Source organism: Acomys russatus, chromosome 6 (genome assembly GCF_903995435.1).
Source record: "Acomys russatus chromosome 6, mAcoRus1.1, whole genome shotgun sequence".
NCBI lineage: Eukaryota > Metazoa > Chordata > Mammalia > Rodentia > Muridae > Acomys > Acomys russatus.
The window spans coordinates 39,151,114-39,172,760 of record NC_067142.1 but is presented as its reverse complement, the minus strand read 5'-3'; the positions used below and the strand labels follow the sequence as shown (position 1 = coordinate 39,172,760).

The following is a 21,647-nucleotide window of genomic DNA, read 5'->3' as shown; positions in this document are numbered from 1 at the left end:
TTTAGTCAAATGATACAGGATAACCACACTACAATACATACCTAAAGAAACTAAATAACAAGGAACACCCTAGGGAGAATGCTTACTTACTATTCAGAATGACAAATAGAATACACCTTGTAAACAGATTAAGAGAAGGAACAGGAAAGAAGCCTACAATAAAGGTCCTCTGAAAGACTCCACCCAGCAGAGGATCCAAGGAGAAGTTGAGATACACAGCCAAACTTCAGGGTGGAACACAAGGAGTCTAATGGAAGAGTTAGGGAACAGAGCTATTTGGAGGGGGAGTCAGGAATTCCACAAAGAAGCCAATGGAGCCAACAAATCTGAGCAGAGGAGAAGGGGTTCTCCAGAGACTAATGCACCAACCAAGAACCATGCATGGTGAGGACAGAGATGTAGTTCAGATGTAGTTGATAGACAGCACAGTCTCCTTGTGGGTCCTGTAATATGGAAAGTAGAGACTACTTCTGACATGGACTCTGGCCTCCACACATTGATCAGTTCCTCCTGTTGTGGTGGACTTACTATGCCAAAGAGAAAGAGAATACAGGCCGTCCAGATGAGGCTTGACTGGCTGAGGTCAGATGTTAGGGGAGGAGGGCTCCTGTTTCTGAGGACTAAGGGAGGGAAGGAGAGGGTATGAGGAAAGGAGCGTGGATTCATGAAGCAACAATGGAGGGGGCTAAGATCGGGATATAAAGTGAGGAATTTAAAAATTAAAAACAAAACAAAACAAAAAAAAAAAGAAATAGAAAACAGTAAACAGTTGTTGGAAGAATGAAAGAGACAATGATAAAGTGAATACTTAGCAATAGGTACTCAAATGAAAACTTCAAGGTGATTGCTTGATAATATAAATAACAAATCAATTAACGATGGACTGGACAGTAAGTGCTAAATGACAGATATATGAATTACAGTCATTTGCCAGTCTTCGTAACACAGAGGTGAAGAAAACATCTGATTATGAAAATCTAAGTAAGTGACTAGGAGCACAAGCGAGTAAAAAAGAGAATATAATAAAGGTGCTCTTTGGGTATCCATCAAGCACTATGTATGTAGCCACAGAAGAATCATTTTGATAAACAAGAAAAATAGTATTTACATACGGACATGAAATAAAATTTGTAAGTGTTCAAAAATAGAAAATGGTAAAATGAGAGTCAAATTGATAGAGTATCAATTTGCTCTTTGTTTAAAAACACATACAATGTATATTATAAATAGCTTAATGGAAGCAAAGTCAAGGGGCTCCTAGGGGACAGACTAAAGAAAGGAAACAATTAACAGAAAGCTCATGCAGGGAACCCTGACTATGCATTAAATTAATTATGTTTTAAATAGTAAAGCCATTTTAATTTACAAATTTCAAATAAGTGCCATGTGAACAACAAGCTCTTATGGGCATAGGGACAGTTCCTTCTACAGGAAGGGGCTTTACTGTTTTGTTGAGCTGTGCACAATGCAGCCCTGCCTCTCTGGGCAGTCTCATTAACTGCAGAGATTGGATCCTTTAATGTCCGAAACAATTACATGAAATGCTACAATGTGACAAATGCCTGGCCATAGGAGAGCTGCTCCATAAATGTCAGATATGCTTTGTTCGTTTTTTAAACACGTTATTTGATTAAATGTGCTTGAAACAATTGTCCTAACATGTACATACCAATAACAAAATGTCAACTCCAATGTCAACCCTGGAAAAGCATGCAAATCATTGCAGAATATTAGTATTACATCTGAAATATTTAACAGGCATAATAATAAAGAAAAGAAAAACATTTTCTTTAAAAAGCCTACAATATATGTTTTTATCTGTATATATGTTTGTATGTGTTGTGTGTCTGTGTGTCTGTGTTTATGTCTGTCTTTGTGACTATGCTGTATGCACAGGTAGAAACTCTAGAGTCTTTCTCTATTGTCATACGCCTTACTACATGAGATAGGGATCCTCATAGACCAGGAAGGTCAAAATGGATGCTGCTCTAGCTGGCAGTGGGATAAGTTGTTCACCTGACTCAGTACTCAATGCACGCTTGTATAGCCATGCTCAGCTCTTAGATGGCATCTAGAGATTTCATTTCAGGCCCCTATACTTTTAGAACCAGCATTCTTACTCAGTGAGCCATCTAACCCACCCAACATCTTTTGTTTATAAATATATTTAATCTGGAATAATTAATGAGAATTTTGGCATAAGTAAATTTATAATTGATGATACTTTTAAAAGTATTTTGTTCATTCAATATTAAAAAGAAATATGTACTGAAGTAACTAAGTTGGTGTTTTTTATTAAATAATATCTTCAAATTTTATAATATATGTGAAATTTTATACAAAAACAACCTATATTCTATTGTTGAAAATTCACTGTTTAGCTCTGCACCCTATTTTAATTGGATGATTTGGTGTGCTGGTGTTTTATTTATTGAGTTCTTTATATGAATTGAATATTAGCCTTCTGTTGGATGTAGGGTGGATGAAGATCTTTTCCCAGCATGTAGGCTTTCGTTTTGTTTTATTGACAGTGTCCTTTGCTTTACAGAAGCTTCTCAGTTTCATGAGGTGCCACGTATTAATTTGTTTTGTTTTTGTTTTTATTTTTTTTCTTAATTTATTCTATTAATTTTTTATCTTAGAGCCTGAGCTGTTAGTGTTCTGCTCAGGAAGTTGTTTGCTGTGCCAATGACTCCAAGATGCTTCCCAAATGTCCCTGCCATGGACTGTTACCTGTATTTTGATCACTTCCCCCTGGCCAGGTGCCTTACCATGCCACAGAGGAAGAGGACTCAGTAGTCCTGATGAGATGTGATAGGCTGGGGTCCGTTGGTATGGGAGAAGGGCTCCCTGTCTCAGAGAGCTAGGGGAGGGGAATGAGGGGAGGGGCTACAGTTGGGATGTAAAGTGAATAAATTTTTAAAACTTAAATTAAAATTAAAAAATAAATGAACCCATTAATCGTTATAAATTTTTGATATTTCAAAGCCCATTATAATTGAATTGCTAATTTGTTATTGTTATTAAGAATGCTCCTCTTTTTTCCAGACAAGAGAACAATTCCCAGGACATCTGTATTTTAACTCATTACGGTACTTACTGCTTTTATTAATATAACAAAAGACTACATCAATTTAAATCTGAAAATTCAGAAATAGGTATTAAAATATATTTTTCGGAAATACTATACTTTGAACAAACTTCAAAAAAAAAAAAACCACAAAGAGCATTGAAATTACTTCAGGGTAACTTAGCAAAACATAAAAAGAAATTTAAATGTTCAACCAATAGAAAATACTTAGCTATACAAATTTTATAACACATTATTTATGTACAACAAGTTATCATGATACAGAGACATACTGGTAAAAACCAAAAAAAAAAATTAAAAAAAAAAAAAACTACGAGATGAGATTACCAGATCAAAAGTACGAAACATATCACCTCCCTGCCTACATCTGCTGTGTACCCCACAGACCTTCCGCCTTCTCACCTCCCTCCCCATCACATTGCTGTATCCCAGTCCCCAATTCACATGGAGAAAATTAATCAGTTAACCACTTATCCAAACAAACTAAAAGACAGTAAGAGAATATCCAGTCCAATAAAATCAGAAACAAAAGGAAGATATACCATACACCAAAGAAATAAAAAAGAAAAAAAAAAAAAAAGATAAGAATATACTTTTAAAATACGTACTCCACCAAACTGGGATACTAAAGCAATTGACAATTTTCTTAATAGGCAGCACCTACCAACATTAAATCAAGAGCACATAAACAACTTAAATAAACCTATAAACCCTAATGAAATAGAAGCAGTCATTACATTTTACCAACCAAAACCAAACCAACAAAAAGGCATAGAACCAGAAGATTGTAATGCACAATTCTACTACACTTTCAAATAAGTTAATGATAATATTCCTCAAATTATTCTACAAATTAAAAAGAAAAAGAACATTGCCTAACTCATTTTATGAGGCCAGTTTCCCTGCTAGCCAAGCCATATAAGTAATCTACAAAGAAAGAGAATGGACACCAATTCTCCTTATGCACACAGATATAAAAATATGCAGTAAAATACGTGCAAACCAAATCCATGAGCACATCAAAAAGAACATCCTTTATGATCAAGTAGGCTTCATCCCAAAGGTACAGGAATAGTTCACTATGTGAAAATCAATAAATATAATTTACCATAAAAACAAACTGAAAAAAATCTAAACTACATAATCATCTCATTGGATGCAGAAATGGCCTTTGACAAACTCCAACACCACTTCATGATAAAAATCATAGAGCGATTAGGGATACAAAGGACACAGTGAAACATAATAAAGGCAATTTTCAGCAAGCCTACAGCCAACATCAAATAAAATAGAGAGAAGCTCAAAGCAGTCCCACTAAAATCAGGAACAAGATAAGGCTGTCCACTCTCTCCATATCTATTCAATATAGCACTAGAAGTTTAGCGACAGAGTCAAGACAACTGAAGGAAATCAACAGGATAAAAATTGGAAAGGAAGAAGTGAAAGGATGATTATTTGCAGATGATATGATAGTATACATAAGTGACCCTAAAATTATTACAAGGAAACTCTTAGAGCTGATAAACACTTTCATCGCAATGTTTGGACACAAGAGTAACTAAAAAAAAATCAGCAAACCTTCTATATACCAATGACGGAGAGACTGAGAAGCAAATCAGAGAAATAACATCTTTCACAATGGCCTTAAATTATATGAAATATCTTGGAGTGTAAACAAGCGAGTGAAAGATCTGTATGACTAAAAACTTTGAGGCTTTGAGGAAAGAAATTGAAGACTATTTCTAAAAATAGAAAGATCTCCCATGCTCATGAATCGATAGCATTAACAGAGTAAAAATTACCATCCTACCAAAAGCAACCTACAGATTCAATACAGTCTCCATCAAAATTTGAAGACAATTTTTTATAGACCTTGAAAAGACAATTCTCAGTTTGATATGAAAACAACAACAACAACAAGAAAAATCCAAAGAAACACAGGGTATCTAAAACAGTACAAAAGAATCAAAGAACTACTGGAGGTATCACATCCCTGAGATATAGTAATAAAACCACATGTAGTGGCATAAAAACAAACATGTTTATCAGTAAAATTGCACTGATGACCCACATATGAACACCTGACTTTTAATAAAGAAACAAGAAACACACACTGGAAAAACAAAAACAAAAACAAAATAATCCTTGTCAAACTGGATGGCTGCATATAGAAGAATGCAAATAGATTCATATTTCTTAACCTGTAGAAAACTCAAGCTAAAGTGGATCAATGACCTCAACATAAAACCAGATATACTGAATGTGATAGAATCGAAAGTGGAGAGTAGCCTTGAACACATTGACACAGAAGACAACTTTCTAAAGGGAACACTTATAGAGCAAGCACTAACACCAACAATTAATAAATAGGACCTCATGAAACTCCAAAGGCTTCTGTAAGGAAAATGACACAGCCAAAAGAACAAAATAGCAGCATACAGAATGGGAAAAGATCTTTACCAACTGCATATCCAATAATAGACTAAGATCCAAAATATATAAAGAGCTCGCAGGACATAGTGGGACACAACTTTAATCCCAACACTCTGAAGGTAGATGATTTTGAGGCCAGCCTGGTCTTCAAAGAACTTCAGGATAGCTATGGCTCTGTTATGAGACAAATCCTGTCTCGAAACTATATGTATATATATATATATATATATATATATATATATATATATATATATATAAAAGCTAACTAGATATCAACATACTAAATTACTAAATTACTAAATAATCCTATTTAAAATTAGGATACAGTTCTAAACAGAATTGTCAATAGAAGAATCTCAAATGACAGATGAACACTTGAAGAAATGTTCTATTTTATACCTGTCAAAATGTCTAATATCAATTAACACAAGGGACAGCTCATGCTGAGCAGGATATGGAATAAGGGGAATATTCATTGGTTGCTGGTGGGAGTACAAACTTGTACATGCCACTATGGAAATCAATATGGTGGTTCCTCAGAAAACTGGCAATCAATCTACCTTAAAATCAATTCTTGGTCATATTACCCAAAGAATACTCCATCACGTCACTAGGACACTTGCTCAGCCATGTTTTTTATGGCTTTATTCATAATGACCCCAAACTGGAAACAATCTAGATGTCCTTCAAGAGAAGAAAGGATAAAGAAAATGGAGTACACTTAGACAATGGTGTATTACTCAACTGTTAAAAAAAAAAAGTGATACCATGAAATTTCAGTCAAATGGATGGAACTGGAAAAAAACATCCTGAGTGAGATAACCTAGGCTCATAAAGACAAATATGATATTTATTCACTATAAGAGAATATTAGCTATTAAGTAATAATAATGAGTCAATAATCCTTAGACCTAGAAATGTTAGGTAAAAATGAAGTCTTGGGCAAATCACAGACATTCCTTGGAGAGGAAAATAGAATAAATTTTGCAGGTGTACTGAGGGCAAATAAGGATGGGAGTAGAAAGGAAGAAGTTGGGGGGGGGCTGACATGGATGGAGAGAGTGTGAGGAGAGAGAGCTGGATTTGGGGACATTTGGGTAGCAGTGCAGAAACTTAGTGTAGTTGAAACTTCCTGGAACCCATAAAGATGATCCTAGTGAGGAGTCCTAGTAATAAGGGATTAGAAGACTCAACTAGCTATTTTTTATAGCCATGAAAAGCTTCTGGTGGTTGGACTGGGCTGCATTTGGTTGAGTTGATGGCCAAGGGAGTCCCATAGAGATCCCTAAGCAGCTCAGGCTGATTCTAGAGTAGGTTACTTTCTGCAAACTGGCATGGGTGAAAGGATTGTAGAGGTTAACATCCATGGGATATTGAATGTGTCAATGTGGAACAGAAAAGAAAGAATTCAGAGTACCACATCCAGACTTTTATGTAGAGTCTAAATTGACTGTCTCCAATCAATTCACTCCCCTTGGTGTTCAAGGAACCCAGCACAAGAGGCAGGAACAGATTGCCAGAGTCAGAGGGCATGGAGGACACCAGGACTCAACTAAGCAGGGCTCACATGGGCTCTCCGTGACTAAAGTAGCAAGCATCAGGCCTACATGGTTTTGCTCCAGGTCCTCTGCATATATGTGGTAGCTCGTAGTTTGGTGGTTTTGTGGGACTCCTACTGTGGTAGTGGGTGGGACTCCAACTCTTTTTCCTGCTCACAGGATTCTTTTTCCCTGCTCACAGGATTCTTTCTCTCCTATTGAGTTCCTGTGACCATCTTTTGCCTTGTCTTACTATACTCCATTTTGTCATGTTTGGTTGTTATTTCTTGGAAGCCTGCTCTTTTCAGATGGGAGAAAAAGAAGAATGGATCTGGAGGAGAGAGGAGGTCTGTGGAGCAAGAAAGAGTGGAGAACTAAAACTGTGGCCAAGATGTATTGTATGAGAGAGTAATCTACAAAAAAGAAAGAAAGAAAGAGAGAGAGAGAAAGAAAGAGAGGGAAAGGGGGAAGGAGGAAAGAGAGGAAAGAAGAAGGAAAGCTGAAACTTCTTAAAAAATTTCCCCAAGTTTTGTCTTCCTTAGAATCCAAAGATTTCACTCATTAAATTCACATTTTTATCCTTGGAATTGAGGTTAAGCCTAAGAAAAGAGAAACATCACTTAATGTTACCTGTTCAATTGCTCTTTCTCTGCTGTAAAAAGTAACTACTGTTAAATTAACTATTGGAAACAAAGTAAAACTTTCTATTGCTCCCTAAAGTCAGTTAAATATGACCTTACATACACATTCTAGTAGTGGTTTTTGTGATTTTTCAACACAAAGTATGCAAAGATATTGCCTAGGAATGAACTTTAACTACATACAATATACAGAGAAAACATTCCTATAATGTCTGATATGTTTCAAATATTTATGGGGAGTAAATTTGACTCCACTTAAAGAGATTTTATCATTCTTAGCCAAGTAGAAAATGTTAAATCAGAGCACATATTGCCTCGAGCCCTCAAAGCTCTCTAAGAAACTTACTGCACACTAGAAGCATAAGGAAAATACAGTAATTCCCAAATTATCAGTTAAAAAATGAGCAAAACTGACGACTGCATATGAAGTGACTGTATCATAGAGAGATTAGAAAAATCATGATGCAGGCATGCTTTGCTCCCCACATGTACTTTCTACTCAGAGAGGGCAATTTACTTAAACAATTGAAATAATTTTTCTACCCCATTCCCCCCTTAGATTTACCATCTAGTCCTGCAAAGAAGTGAATCAGGCATTGTTCTTTTATAAAGCATAAAAAAGATGTGTTTGTTAACTGTTGAAGAATTAATGAACAGTGTTCTCTACTCTCATGAGTACATTTGCCCCAAGTGCAGGACGACGGCTGCAGGCTGGTGGAACTGTTTAAGCACCCTCTCGATTAAACATAATGTAGCATTTGCATCCTTAACTATGGCAGATCTTTCCCAGCAAATAACATCATAACATGAGACAACATTTAAGAACAAGAAATATGGTTGATACAGTAAGATATAACTAGATACATAAGTAGATATAGAGATAGATAATAAACACAACTTTATAGGATTTTATGTTTTTAAAATATGCCCTTCTGGTTTGAAGCATTTGCCACTGCCCCCTGGACAAAATAAATAAATAAATAAATTTAAAAAGAGATGAGTAAAAACATACTGCTGTGTCCCAATAAGTATTCTTGAGAAATAGCCATATATTTCATAACAACATCCAGAAATGTTTTTCTTGTCAAAAAGCATAGACACTTCCATAAGTTTCCAATGGCCCAAATACAACAAGAGACACAAAGCAAAGATATCATTGCCTCTGTGTGTGTGCGTTGTTGTTGTTGTTGTTGTTGTTGTTTTGTTTCTATTAAATCCTGAAGTTTGATTGACCCAAATGAAACTCCCTTCATATTCCTTCCTTCTGAGGCCATAAGATGTGATAGGACCAATAGATATTGGCTTCCTAAGAAGTAACTCACCCCACCAAAGCTACCAAGTACTTAATAAAACCATAGAACACATGCAGTATACTACCTATTTTACCAAGCCTTGTATGGATTCTCTTACAACTTTCAATTGTAGCTGTTAATAAAGAAAAATAATCCATCGAGTTTGAGGATGACAGTTACAATTTAAGATACATGAACAAATAACAGTATGCATGCTGCTCAACTGCAAATCTGTCCATTTTTTCACTTGTTTTTAAAGGATAATATAAAGGTGATATAAAAGGAACTCCTTTATATCCTGCACATTATATGTACATCATAAGATGAATTTTTGCCAAAGCAAAATCACATTACATATCCTATGTAATCAAAAACACTTAAATCTATACGCACATATAGTTGAAATAGACGCCACAACTATAGTGTCTGTAAAATAACATTTACCTTGATGAGTAAATACTAATTATTTTCCCACTGTTTCCTTATTTTTAAATTTGACAGTACTACTTCTTATTACTTGATTTGTTTTTCCTTTTAAAACCTTGTTTACAGGCTTCCAATGACAGAAAGGTAGAGCTCTCTGTTTTCTAACCTGACGCCATGCCCAACTCCCACGCTCCACGTCCTTGGACTAGAATTCAGAGTTAATTGAGATATGATGACTGATGAGCATTCATACTGCTGACAACTCTTGAAAAGGCACGGAGAGCACCACAGTTACATTTCAATCTGCAGTATCTCATTTTCTCTTGAGACTATATTGTACTCTGGGCATTTGTTTTTTCCAATCATGAATGCAAAGTATATATTCTCTATTTAGGCAGTCAAAACAAAGTATTCCAGACATGTGTGGTTTGTAGACAAGAGGATTATTTAATTTTTATTTGACAGTTCAGGAAGCCACTGTCCATCACAAGGCACTAAAGAGATGGACCAAAGGGATGGGTTTCATTGTCAGACACTTGCCTTGGCTGGCTCCAGATAACACTGCCCTGTAGTAGTGGTCTTTAGTCTCAAAATTTCCTCTCCCCATGAAAATGCAAGCACTTTATGAGGGACCATCCTAATGGTTTCATATTAATTTCATTTCTTATTTTAAAGCCCCATGCCTGAATTCAAGTCAACTGTGGCACTGTGGGAGTCAAAGCTTCAACTTGTACATTTGAAGAGGGCACATCTTCTGTGCAGCGTTTGTCAATAGGAAATCGGTTCTCAATATGTTCACCCACGTCAAGGAACAGCAAATTCAGGACTGTCCGTGGGCAGTTCTCCCTGTGCTGGGAGGTACTGCAAATGGACACTGCTGCTTAGCTGTTGCTCAAATCTTGCTTTCATGGTAACAAGGAGAAGGAAAGTCAACGCTCTCCACTGCTGTTGGGTATCAGTGTTCATTTTTGCTTCCAGTGCACATCTTTAATTTCTTCCTAAGAGTTGCAGGCTATTTGAAAATTAATCTGTCCAAATCCCAGTGACTTTCCTTTTATCATATTATTTCCTTTTTGAGAAAAAGATTCCCAGGCATATAGATTTCTAAGTGAAAAAGTTATATTTTTCCAGAAATTTGAAAAGATTGTGCTTTGTATTTCTAGTTCCAGAACTGCTTATGTTTGTGTATGCTGTATATGTTTGTGTGTGTATGTACATTTGTGTATATATATGTGTGTGTGTGTGTAATTAAAAATAAAATTAAACTTTGCTTACTGTCATTTTGTTATATAATACTGGCATGAATAAAAATACATTTCCCCCATCAAAGAAAACAAACCACTCAAATTAAATCCATGAAGATATTTGGATTCTCCATCTTTAGTTTTAAATGTTTTCCCCCTCTTTCTCCTTTAGTTTTTCTAATTGCGTTAATTTTTCTCCCTATGTTACCCACATACCTCCAATGAAACTTTAGTTATTCCAGTATCATTACACTACAATAAGCAAGTCTTACAGATCTGACAATTTCAGCTTCAAAAGTTGATTGGATTAGATTGAAATATTTTTGAACATTGTTGGGATTCAGTGAGAAAGCTGGTTCTTGGTCCCTTCTCATCACTTCTTAACGTGTAGATATGGTTTCAATTACTTAATCCTCAGTTAGTTTTATTATGCACTTTATTTTTCTTCAGCCAGGGTCCTAGAGTTTACCTTCTAGGCCTCTTACTGGATTTTCCTTTTGTTAATTCATATTTGCTTTCAGGAGTCTGTTATATAATTCCTGGGTGAGCTTTTGGCTGTTTTGGTTTGTTTTGTTCTTTAACCCATGATCATTGTTTGATATCCACATCATAATCTCACATTACACTTCCAGGTGTTTACTGAATGCCAACATTTGATGAACAGATACTGTAAAACCGATTTCTTTGTCCACATTTATAGAATGTGTTTTCTACTTCTCCTGACTACTCCTTTCTATATGGGATAAATTTTGTGTTCCTTTGTTATCTTTTCCTTATGATTAGTTTTAATAATTCCCTAAAATGTCCAGTGACCACTGTTGGCTGAATATGTGTAGAAAGGAAAAGCATTGAAGACTGAAAAATGCTAAAAAAAAAAAAAAAAATGCTAAAAGAGAAACAGTGATTGCTGTTTGGGTGCTATAATATAGGGTTTCACTATATGGTAATGACACATTACACCAGGGAAGTCTGACTTTGTATACTCATGTGCATTGGGGGCCATGCACAGAGAATAGCAGACAGCTCCAGAACTCATGGAATATGGGCCACTGTTTAGCATACCCACCATGGGCCTGTCTCAGCGAGGCAGAACCCCAAGACTGATGTGTACTGAAGACTTCAGACTGTTCTGTGGCATAAATCTGCTTGTTACGCTTGTGTTGCTCATAGTTCTTGTAATGTTTGAGTTGTAGGAGTACTAACAGGGGGGCTTCCAACCCCTCATTGGGCCATATTATGACACTCACAATAGCAATGCCAGATCTCTTTCAGGCATTGCTACTGGAACAGGTAAATGATTCAACCACCACCCTTGAAAATAATCTGCTGATGTAGATTGCTAGCAGTGACCACTACCCTTAGAAAAATTTGGAAAAATAGATTGTTTAGCAAGGTTAGGTAAAGATGTTTTTGCCAGTGGCTCAAACATAAAAAATATTAGGAAAAAGATTTTAGGAAAGTTAGGTAAAGATGTTTTTTTGTTGTTGGCTCTGATGTAGAAAATCTTAGGGAATGACTTGAAGTTAAGAAAAAGTACACTCATCCCTCAGTAGAAGAATGGATAAAGAAACTCTGATCCCTTTACACTATGGATACTACTCAGTTATTAAAAAAAAAACAAGGAATTCCTAAAATTTGTGGACAAATGGATTGAACTAGAAATGATCATAATGAGTAAGTTAACCCAGAAGCAGAAAGACTCAAATGGTGTACACTCACTTATATCTGGACACTAGCCCAAGGGGCACATCCCATGAAAGTCTTCACTTATCATGAAAGTGGGATAGAGGGGAGGACATCCTATTGGGACTCTTGGTGAGAGAAGTATGGGAGAATGGGAAAATAGATGGATCCAGAGGGTCCTAGAAACCTACAAGAAGAACATTATGACAGACGATTCAGGCCCAGGACTTCTGCTCAAACTATGGCACCAGCCAAGGACAATACATGCAGTAAACTTCGAACCCTGAACTAAATCTAACCAATGGACAGGATAGTCTCCACAGTTAAGTGGCGAGTGGAGAGTAGGGACTGACTTTCACATGTACTCTGGTGCCCCATATTTGACCACGTCCCATTGATGGGGAGCCCTGCTGGCCATCAGAGGAAGGACAGCAGGCTACCAAGAAGAGTCTTGATACCCTATGAGCATATACAGGGGGAGGAGGTCCCCCTCAGTCACAATCATAGGGGAGGGGAGTAGGGGGTAAGCGGGAGAGAGGGAGGAATGGAAGTATACAAGGGACAGGATAACAATTGAGATGTAATATGAATGAATTAATAAAAAATGATATTATAAAAAGCAAAAAAAAAAGAAATAGTACACTCTTAATAGTAAAAATAGGGACTTTTTTGAGGTAGGTGAGCAAACACGTTATCCCAATTTGCACCAGCTGATTTGAGTCACTGAAGCTGGACTTCAAGGTAACTAATTTTTATAGTTATTTTTGCCATCAGCTTCCTGATATAATTTAATAAAAATATTAATGAGTAGATGAGCAACTTTAGGATTTAAAGTCGAAATGGCTGATTTTAATAGAGAAATTTAGAGTTGTGATTCTTTTAAGATTTTTATAAAATTAGTTTTTAAGATAATTGATTCTTTGTCACTGCAAAGTGCAGCCTGCCAGTAAAGAAAGGCTAGCTGAGAAAATACCTTGTTTGCTTATATTGTTAATATATAACACAGTGCTTAATTACAAACATATATGTGTTCTTGGAAATAACTTGGTTTATATGTTTGGTTTTTTACCGATGATGCATAAAACATGTGATCATGTGAAGTTATTGGGGAACATGTTATCCTTACATATACTCATTGTAATAAAACATTTAAAGAAAATAGAATGTAACCACATTGCGATTTTTGTGCTGCTTGAAAGATCTTGCTGGGCTATATAAGCTGTGGGAGAAATAAGGAAGTTATTGGACCTTGTTCTTCAGTTTGTTCCAGCCACCAAGATGTGTGTGTGTGTGTATACATATGTGTGTAAGGTTGTTGGAATCCACTTGCATCCACCTAATATGTGAATATGTGTGTGTTTGTGAATGTACGTATTTACGTACGTATGTAGTGCATACTTATGAATGTATGTATGTATGTATGTATGTATGTATGAATGTATGTATGTATGTATGTATGTATGTATGTATGTATGTATATATATGAGTAATGTTAAAGCAGCTTCTAGAAGAAAGTTGTTGAAACCTGCCTGCTGGAGTCTGTCTTACTTCATCATCAAGTGTGTGTGTCTGTCTTTTTTCTCCTTTCATTTCTTTTTTATTTGCTTTGCTACTATCAGTAGAACGCCCCCGCTAGGAGTCATCAGTCCTACTCCTCACTTACATGGTAGCTGTAAGCACCCACCAGGAAGCTATCAGTACTGGTCCACTGCCAGCAATTTAATTCTGGCCCCTCTATTTGCCACTATCAGTGCCATTGCCAGTAACAATCAGTTCTGGCTGGAAAGTTGCCCTCAGAGAAATGGTGCAGGGTCACCAGGCACCATTGGATCTATGCCCTGACTCAGTTTCCTCTGTGATGTCAAAGCTGGTCTTCAATACCTTTGAATATATAAATTCATTTCCATATGTACACACACACACACACACACACACACACACATACACACACATACACATATACACACATACCTGCACATACTACATTTTTTTTCTTATGATGGACCACTTTTGGAAGGCACATTTATTTGAAGAAACATGTAAAAGACATTAAACAAATTGTCTCAATCCACTGAGATACATCATGTACCTAGGTCCCCCAGATTTGCTTTCTGAGTTAGAAAGTAGAGAATTCACAGTCCCAATTGCACAAATAATATACCTCGTCTCCTAGGCTTCAGAAAGTAACCAGAGGTACAAGTGTTGGGAGATGCAGAGACTCTCTCTCTGGACATGCCTTAGCTTTGAACAAGTCCTACATGCAGCTCCACTTTCAGCAGCATCTGTACCCTTCCTTCCGGAAGCTTTTGAGGTCACCTTGCCAACAGCAGCCTGTTTGTGATACATTCTGTCTCTAAACCTAAAATTTAACTTCTTTCTGGAGGAGTCAGTTCCCACTCACCTACTTGCTTTCTACCTTCCAAAATTCTACTACTGTTGCCTCATCCACTTAACCTTCAGTCCTTATGGATATTTTTATGAATTTCTTGCCAAGTTACTACAATCAGGAGGAAATACATTGCAGTTATTTCAATTAAGTCTTCCCACATCCATGTGTAAGGTTAACTCACATAGATACTGTGCATTTATTTCCTCGGGAATATACCTCTTTGCTCATCGATTAATGAGGGTAAGAGCTGTCAAATGAAGACACCATGTGACGAGCACAAGACTGACAACTACATGTAAAACAATCTACAAGAAAATGGAGATAGTGTTCGATTGTGTCAACTCAAATTCATTGCTTTATCAGGTCTGACTAGAGGACTTCTATGTCAAAGTGTTTATGAAACTTCAAGTCATAATTACATGAAGTAAAGAAAATCTGGATTATAATAATGTACGTGCGAAAATGAGAGGAGCAAGGACTTTTTAAAATATCTTTTAAGTGTGTGTATGTGTGTGTTTGTGTGTGTGTGTGTGAGAGAGAGAGAGAGAGAGAGAGAGAGAGAGAGAGAGAGACAGAGAGAGAGAGACAGAGAGAGAGAGACAGACAGAGACAGAGACAGAGACAGAGACAGAGAGCACAAACCGCCGGTATGGAAATTCCTCCTGTAGCTGGAATTACACACGGCAGAGAGCCACTTGATAAAGTTTCTGGGAGAAGAACTTGGGTTCTTTTGTAAAAGCAGTACATGCTAGTAACCACTGAATCATCTCTACAGCCCTGACATTTTTAAAATATAGGTTACAAAAGAACTATTTAAGAGCTTTTCTGATCATTCAAATGAATGGTTCCTGCGCTGCTATGATAATGCTTCCTAAACTCCTTCTAAATCTCAGAAGTCTGTTGTTTCACAGAACCAAATGCTAGAATATTACTTCACGGTGGTGGGTATTTGACTCCTACCAGAGCTGCGGAGGGAAATATTACTGTAAAGTGAACATCTTTGAATCTTGTATATGCTTTCATGTTCATTTGAAAATTTTTCTGTGTCCATCTTGTTATATAATACACCATTATTTCGGGTAGAATTCATGATATTAGCTTCATTACAATGTTAAATGTTTGTCAACACCTTAACTTTGGATAAGTTCAAATCTTAAGCCATTAAGAATAAAGTCTTCAACATATGAAATTAATGGAAATGGAATCAATTCATGGAAACCATCTTTTAATGAAAGATAAGAATATTGTTTTTAAATTTACAAAAATATTGGTCAGAAGTTCAAGTAAATTGCAGTTACCATGTCATATAGCTTACCATATTTTTTTTTAAAAATCTAAATTCACACAAAATAAAGTACTCCCGTTTGGTGCATAAAAATGTTCAGAACTCATACTGCAAGTGCTGTTACTGAATTTTCTAGTCATGCGATCATTATAGAACATATTAAATATTTTCATTTGTGGGCTACCCACAGAAACCTTGAAGTGGACATAAAGGCTTAGTAATACAGAAAAAACAAGTATTTAATCAATATAAATACATAATGCACCCTTAAGAAAGAGTGCACTGAAGCTGGCACTTGGGAGGCAAAAGCAGATGTATTTCTGTGAGGTAGAGATCAGCCTTGTCAACATAATGAGTTTGAGGAAAGCCAGAGATACATATTGAGACTATTTCAGAAAGAAAGAAAGAAAGAAAGAAAGAAAGAAAGAAAGAGAAAGAAAGAAAGAAAGATAGATGAAAGAAAAGGACAAAGAGAAAAGAAGAAAGAAGAAAGAAGAAAAGAAGAAAGAAGAAAGAAAGAAAAAAGAAAGAAAGAAAGAAAGAAAGAAAGAAAGAAAGAAAGAAAGAAAGATAGATGAAAGAAAGGACAAAGAGAAATATATTTAAAAGTTTATAAAAGAATTAATGCATTTAAACTATCTCTTAGAAAAGTTAAGTCATAATTTAGCAATTCTTTTTTTTTTTTCAGTTTAATCTTATGTTTATTTCCTTCTCATTACAGTGCCAGAGATTGAACCCATGGCTAGGAAGAGCCCTATTGTTAAAGCAATACATCTTCAGTCCCACTTGCAATGGTTCTATTGGGTAAATACCTTTCAGCATCTCTCACCCAATTAGTGAAGACTAACCCTGCCCTGCTGATCAGGTGACTGAGCAGGTAGCCTTTTCCTCCTTCCATGGTGGTGATAATTTTGCAAATGTTTGGGGAGAGGACTTTCCGGAGCCCCTAGCCAGAAGAGCTTCAGGGAATAGGGTGAATCTGCTCTTGGATCCCTCCATCCACACCACCCCAAACTGTGGAGGTCACTCGCCCAGGCCAAGTGAAAATTTAGCAATTCTTTTAAATTAATTTGATTTAAAGAAGTTTGGACATAAATAAATATATTACAGATATTTGTTAAGTCAAAAATTTCCAAATTGATCCCTAGGGATACTCTTAAACAATAAATATTTCCAGTTCCCAACCTAATTTGAAAAGAATTTTCAAAACAGCTTATTGTTCTTTTTAAATAACCCTCCAGCTGATTCTATTAGAATCTGCTTGAACCACCTGCCTTCATCTGAAGTTAGTGAAATTTAGGCCATGTCAATAATCGCTATCTCTTAGGACTTGTTTAGCTAGAGGAATGGTAGAAAGCAGGTAGAAGATTAGTAAAACAATTGTGTTGACATATCAGACAATATTTTTAATGTTAAGATAATCATAGCTAATAAATAGCTGTTTAACTTTAGTGAAAATTTAAGGTTACAAAATTTCATTATGATAGGTTATTTTTTTTTTTTCAAAGTAGGCAAAAATCTTGTATGGTGGAAACCACAGTATCCTGAGGAGGTTTTAGGGAACTTACAGATGATGTTCTGTCCACTTCGCAGCGGCTACTCAGAATGAAACAGGCCTCTGCATTGTCCATCCTACAAACACAGACAGGAAACAGTAACTATACTGATATGCCCCTGGAGTGACAGTGTTGTCGCCTGGTCCACATCCTACAGGTGTGTCCTTAAAGGACAGTTGCACAGTCACCTGGTCCACATCCTACATGTGTGTCTTTAAACATAAAGAACAGTTGCATATTTTGCCGAACATGACTATTTGTGAGAAAAACAGCTTGCATAGTCTCCGAGCTCCAGAATTTAATGCAGAAAAATAAATGGAATTTGCTTTTGCCCCTTATTTTAATTTATTTATGGATAGCATTAATATAAATATGCTTATATATTTATATATTATAGACTTTTATTAATATACTTTGCACAAATTAGGAACACTGTTGATCATCATTTTATGACTCACTCATTTCAGCTTCAGCGACTCAGTTAGAGAGAGGAAACAGATACACTTAATGTTTTCAATTCAAACTGCACTGTTTGTTGGTGTTTCCAGGAGACTGTTCAACCTTTTGTTCCAAACTCTTTTCTCTCATGTTAATGTTCTTTAATTATGAAAGTTAGTAACTAAAAAGAAATACGTTTTAGGCTTTCATAAGCAGTAATTTTTAAACATAAAAATGTTTATTTTTCAAATGTGGAAAGAATTATCTTTCTGGCATACTCTGATAAAGTTAGATTCTTCAAAAAATTGTTTTCACTGCAAAAGAGAGATTAAAAAGCCCAGGAAAATAATCCAAACAAAACAATTCTGAAGAAAATGTTGAGGAACAGTTGCTAAATAACACGTGCATTGAACAATATTTTCTAAGCATAATATTCAGTAAAGCGGTTAAGTCATGCAACTGACCTGAGGGGTTTGTTTGGAGGGTCCTACTCCTTGTTCCTTGCATGAGACATTTTACACTGAAGAATGTATTAGTTAATGTTAAATCCCACATCTTTTAAATGAAACCAGGATTAGAAATGTACATAAACATGATAGTCCATCACCCTAACGTCTTTCTCAGAACAGCTTTTTGAAGAGTGAGAGCTGGCCAATAGTCTCTGAATCATCTCTTTTCTTTAATTTGCTCATTTTCAATTCCCATAGATGGTTTTCTGTAAGTGTGACCCTTTCTTGTGGAGAATCATTTTGTTGTTAGTCATGATACTTAAATATAAATAGCATCTATCTGAGATAGTTACAGCTAAAAGAAAGCCCAGATTCAATTCCTAGAGGAAAAAAAGTTCCTCCTAGAATAAAAAGCACACATGGACATATCAGCACACCATAGACGAGCTCTGTGAGGAACTTTACTCATATATTTTAAGGAGAATGATTTCTACAGACAGAAGAATATAGAGATTTAGAAGAAAGAAATTTGGAAATTTATTCTCGGGTACCCAAATAATTATATAGACATAAAATAAGAAATAGGTAATCTGCAATTCACATGAAAATTTGGGAACATCTCACTGATTACCAAACTGTCACATAGAGTGTTTAATAGAGATACACTCTAGATAATATATATACTCTAAGATATTTAACTTTCTAAAATTTACCATTCATTTTACTGTGGTAGTTTCTGCTCAGTTTGTCTCATAAATAACAACATTAACTAAAACAAGCCTCCTCTAAATTTATTTTACCCTTAATATATCAAAACTAATGTCAGAATTCATGACTACTAGGTAACTAAGCATCACTTGGGTCATTAGGTGAGGCATGCACAGAAAAGTCTTAGGCTATATACTGTGATGAGGAAACCTTCACATTTACAACAGTACATAAGAGTGTCTAAAAAGTAGCATGAAGTCATGCTTAGAACATTGAAAGTGGCAGAAGTCATCCATCACACCCCACCAGCTAAAGATTTCTTCTGGATTTAAAATTAAGGCAGTTGTTTGGTGTTAGTCCTGATTCCCAGGTGACATCAGTCCTCTCAGCCCAATCTGTTACTCTACTTCTGTGCTGGAAGATCAATTTCCCGCAACAAATGGTTAGACCAAGTCACCTTTTAAGCTCTGCTGAGAGGCATATGGACAATAGAGGGCAACTCTGCAGGGCCCCTCAGCACCCTGTTTCCTCCATCTCTGAGGATTTTTCAGGCTCTGACCCCAGCAAGACAAAAGGTGTGGCTGCCTGATGCTAAAACCTTAAAATTCCAAGCCTGACTCCTTGCTTTGCTATCTCATATAATATTTAGTCCAAAGTTTTTATTTGCAAAATAAAACTAGAATCGTGAAACTTGGAGACATCTCTAACAGGGAGTCTGAACTCCTCTTGGTTATCTCTGACAGCAGTGGTAATTCTATCATGACAACTTCTCATTGCACTGCCCAAAACAAAAGTAAGAAACAGGAGCCTCTGGCTTCAGCATTAACATTCTACAATTAGTAAAACAGATCTAAATTTTATATTTAAATAGCTGTGAAACACAGCTTGAAAAACTAAGAGAGAAAAGTTATCAAAGGACTGGAGACTAAAGATGAGAGATAGTATCCCGGATTTCCTGAGTGAAATAACCCAGACCCAGAAGGACACACTTGGTATTTACTCACTTATAAGTTTATATTAGCCATATGGTACAGAATAACCACACTACAGAAGACCCAAAGAATCAAAGGAAAGCCCAGGGGAAGATGCTTGAGTCTCACTCAGAACAGGAAATACAACAGAATATCCAAAGGAAATAGAGGAAGGGAACTGGGTGGAAGATGGGGTGGGGAAGATAACCAGAGTGGGGAGCACGTGGGCAGACAGAGGAGGAAAGAAAGTAAAGAGAAGAACTAGGTCAAAGGACAGATATCCAGTGGAGGGGCTATCTCTGAGACAGGAGAAGCTCCTGGGAGTTTATGAGGGTGATCCTAGCTGAGACTCTAAGCAAAGAGGGTTAAGGAGCACGAAGTCAGCAGCACTTCCTTTAGCCAGATGGGACTCCCAGCAGAGGGAGGGGGACACTAACCCACACATAAAACCTAAAACCCAAAATGTGTCTTGTCTACAAGAAGGGACAATGGTGGAACAGAGATTGAGAGACAAACCAGTGACGGGCCCAGCTTGAGATCCACTCCAAAGGAGAGGGCTGACCACTGTCACTATTAATGATACTCTACTATGCTTGCAGACAGGAGTCTCGCATAACTGTCTTCGGAGAGGCTTTGTCTGGCAGCTGATGGAGACAGATGCAGAGATCCAAGGCCAAGCAATGGCCAGCACTCAGGGAGTGTTGTGGAAGAGTGGGAGGAAGGATAGAGGGAGCAGGAGGGGTCAAGGACACCACAAGAAGACCTGACATCTAACCTGTGCCCACAGGGGCTCACAGAGACTGAACCATCAACCAAAGAGCTTGCAAAGATCTTACAGAGCCTAACCCCTCTATACATATGTAATAGATGTGTAGTATGGTCCTCATGTGGGTCCCCTAACAATAGGAGTAAAGGCTATCTCTGAATCTGCTACCTATTTCTGGGTCAATTTCCCTAGTTGGGCTGCCTTGTCACTCCCAGGTGGGAGAGGATGTTCTTAGTCCTGCAGTCACTTGATATACCAAGGTAGATAGGTACCAATTGGGGGCCTCCCCTTCTCAGGGTGGAAGGAAAGAGGGAACGGAAGGAGGGGGTTGTGGAGATAGAACTGGGAGGAAAGGATGGAGGGGGTGGGGATGTGTATGTAAAGTGATTGATTAAATAAATAAATAAACAGAAGAGGGAAAAAAGATAGGAGATAGAAAGTGGGGTGAATTCCTACTTTGCTCTCAGGAGATCCTGATCTTTAAGGGCTGAGCCTTGAAGGTAGATCACTCTCTGGGACCACATTGGAATCTGTAGCACCCTCCGAACTTGCACATCCATCTCCGTAGGACACAAAATCACCACATAATAATCCTATGCAAGGTAAAATGGATAATGGCATAGACATGATCACAAAATATTTAAGATCTTTTTCTTTAACTATGATCAACTTGGAATAAACTATTGGTGATAAATAAAATTTAATATTAAACTTTGGAAAATTAAATAAGACTGTAT

The 21,647-nt window shown here is 36.7% G+C and overlaps 1 protein-coding gene across 2 annotated transcripts in view; it reads right to left on the bottom strand.

Moving 5' to 3' along the window:
- The window catches only part of Kcnt2 (potassium sodium-activated channel subfamily T member 2), a 328,896-nt gene that overhangs the window by 139,520 nt on the left and 167,729 nt on the right, over positions 1-21,647 (bottom strand). For both annotated transcript variants that reach the window (XM_051147516.1, XM_051147517.1), the window contains exons 11-12: positions 21,367-21,503; positions 17,591-17,654 (exon numbers count right to left, since the gene is read on the bottom strand). In XM_051147516.1, coding sequence (XP_051003473.1) covers positions 17,591-17,654; positions 21,367-21,503 — 201 coding nt within the window. The remainder of the gene's footprint in view (positions 1-17,590; positions 17,655-21,366; positions 21,504-21,647) is intronic.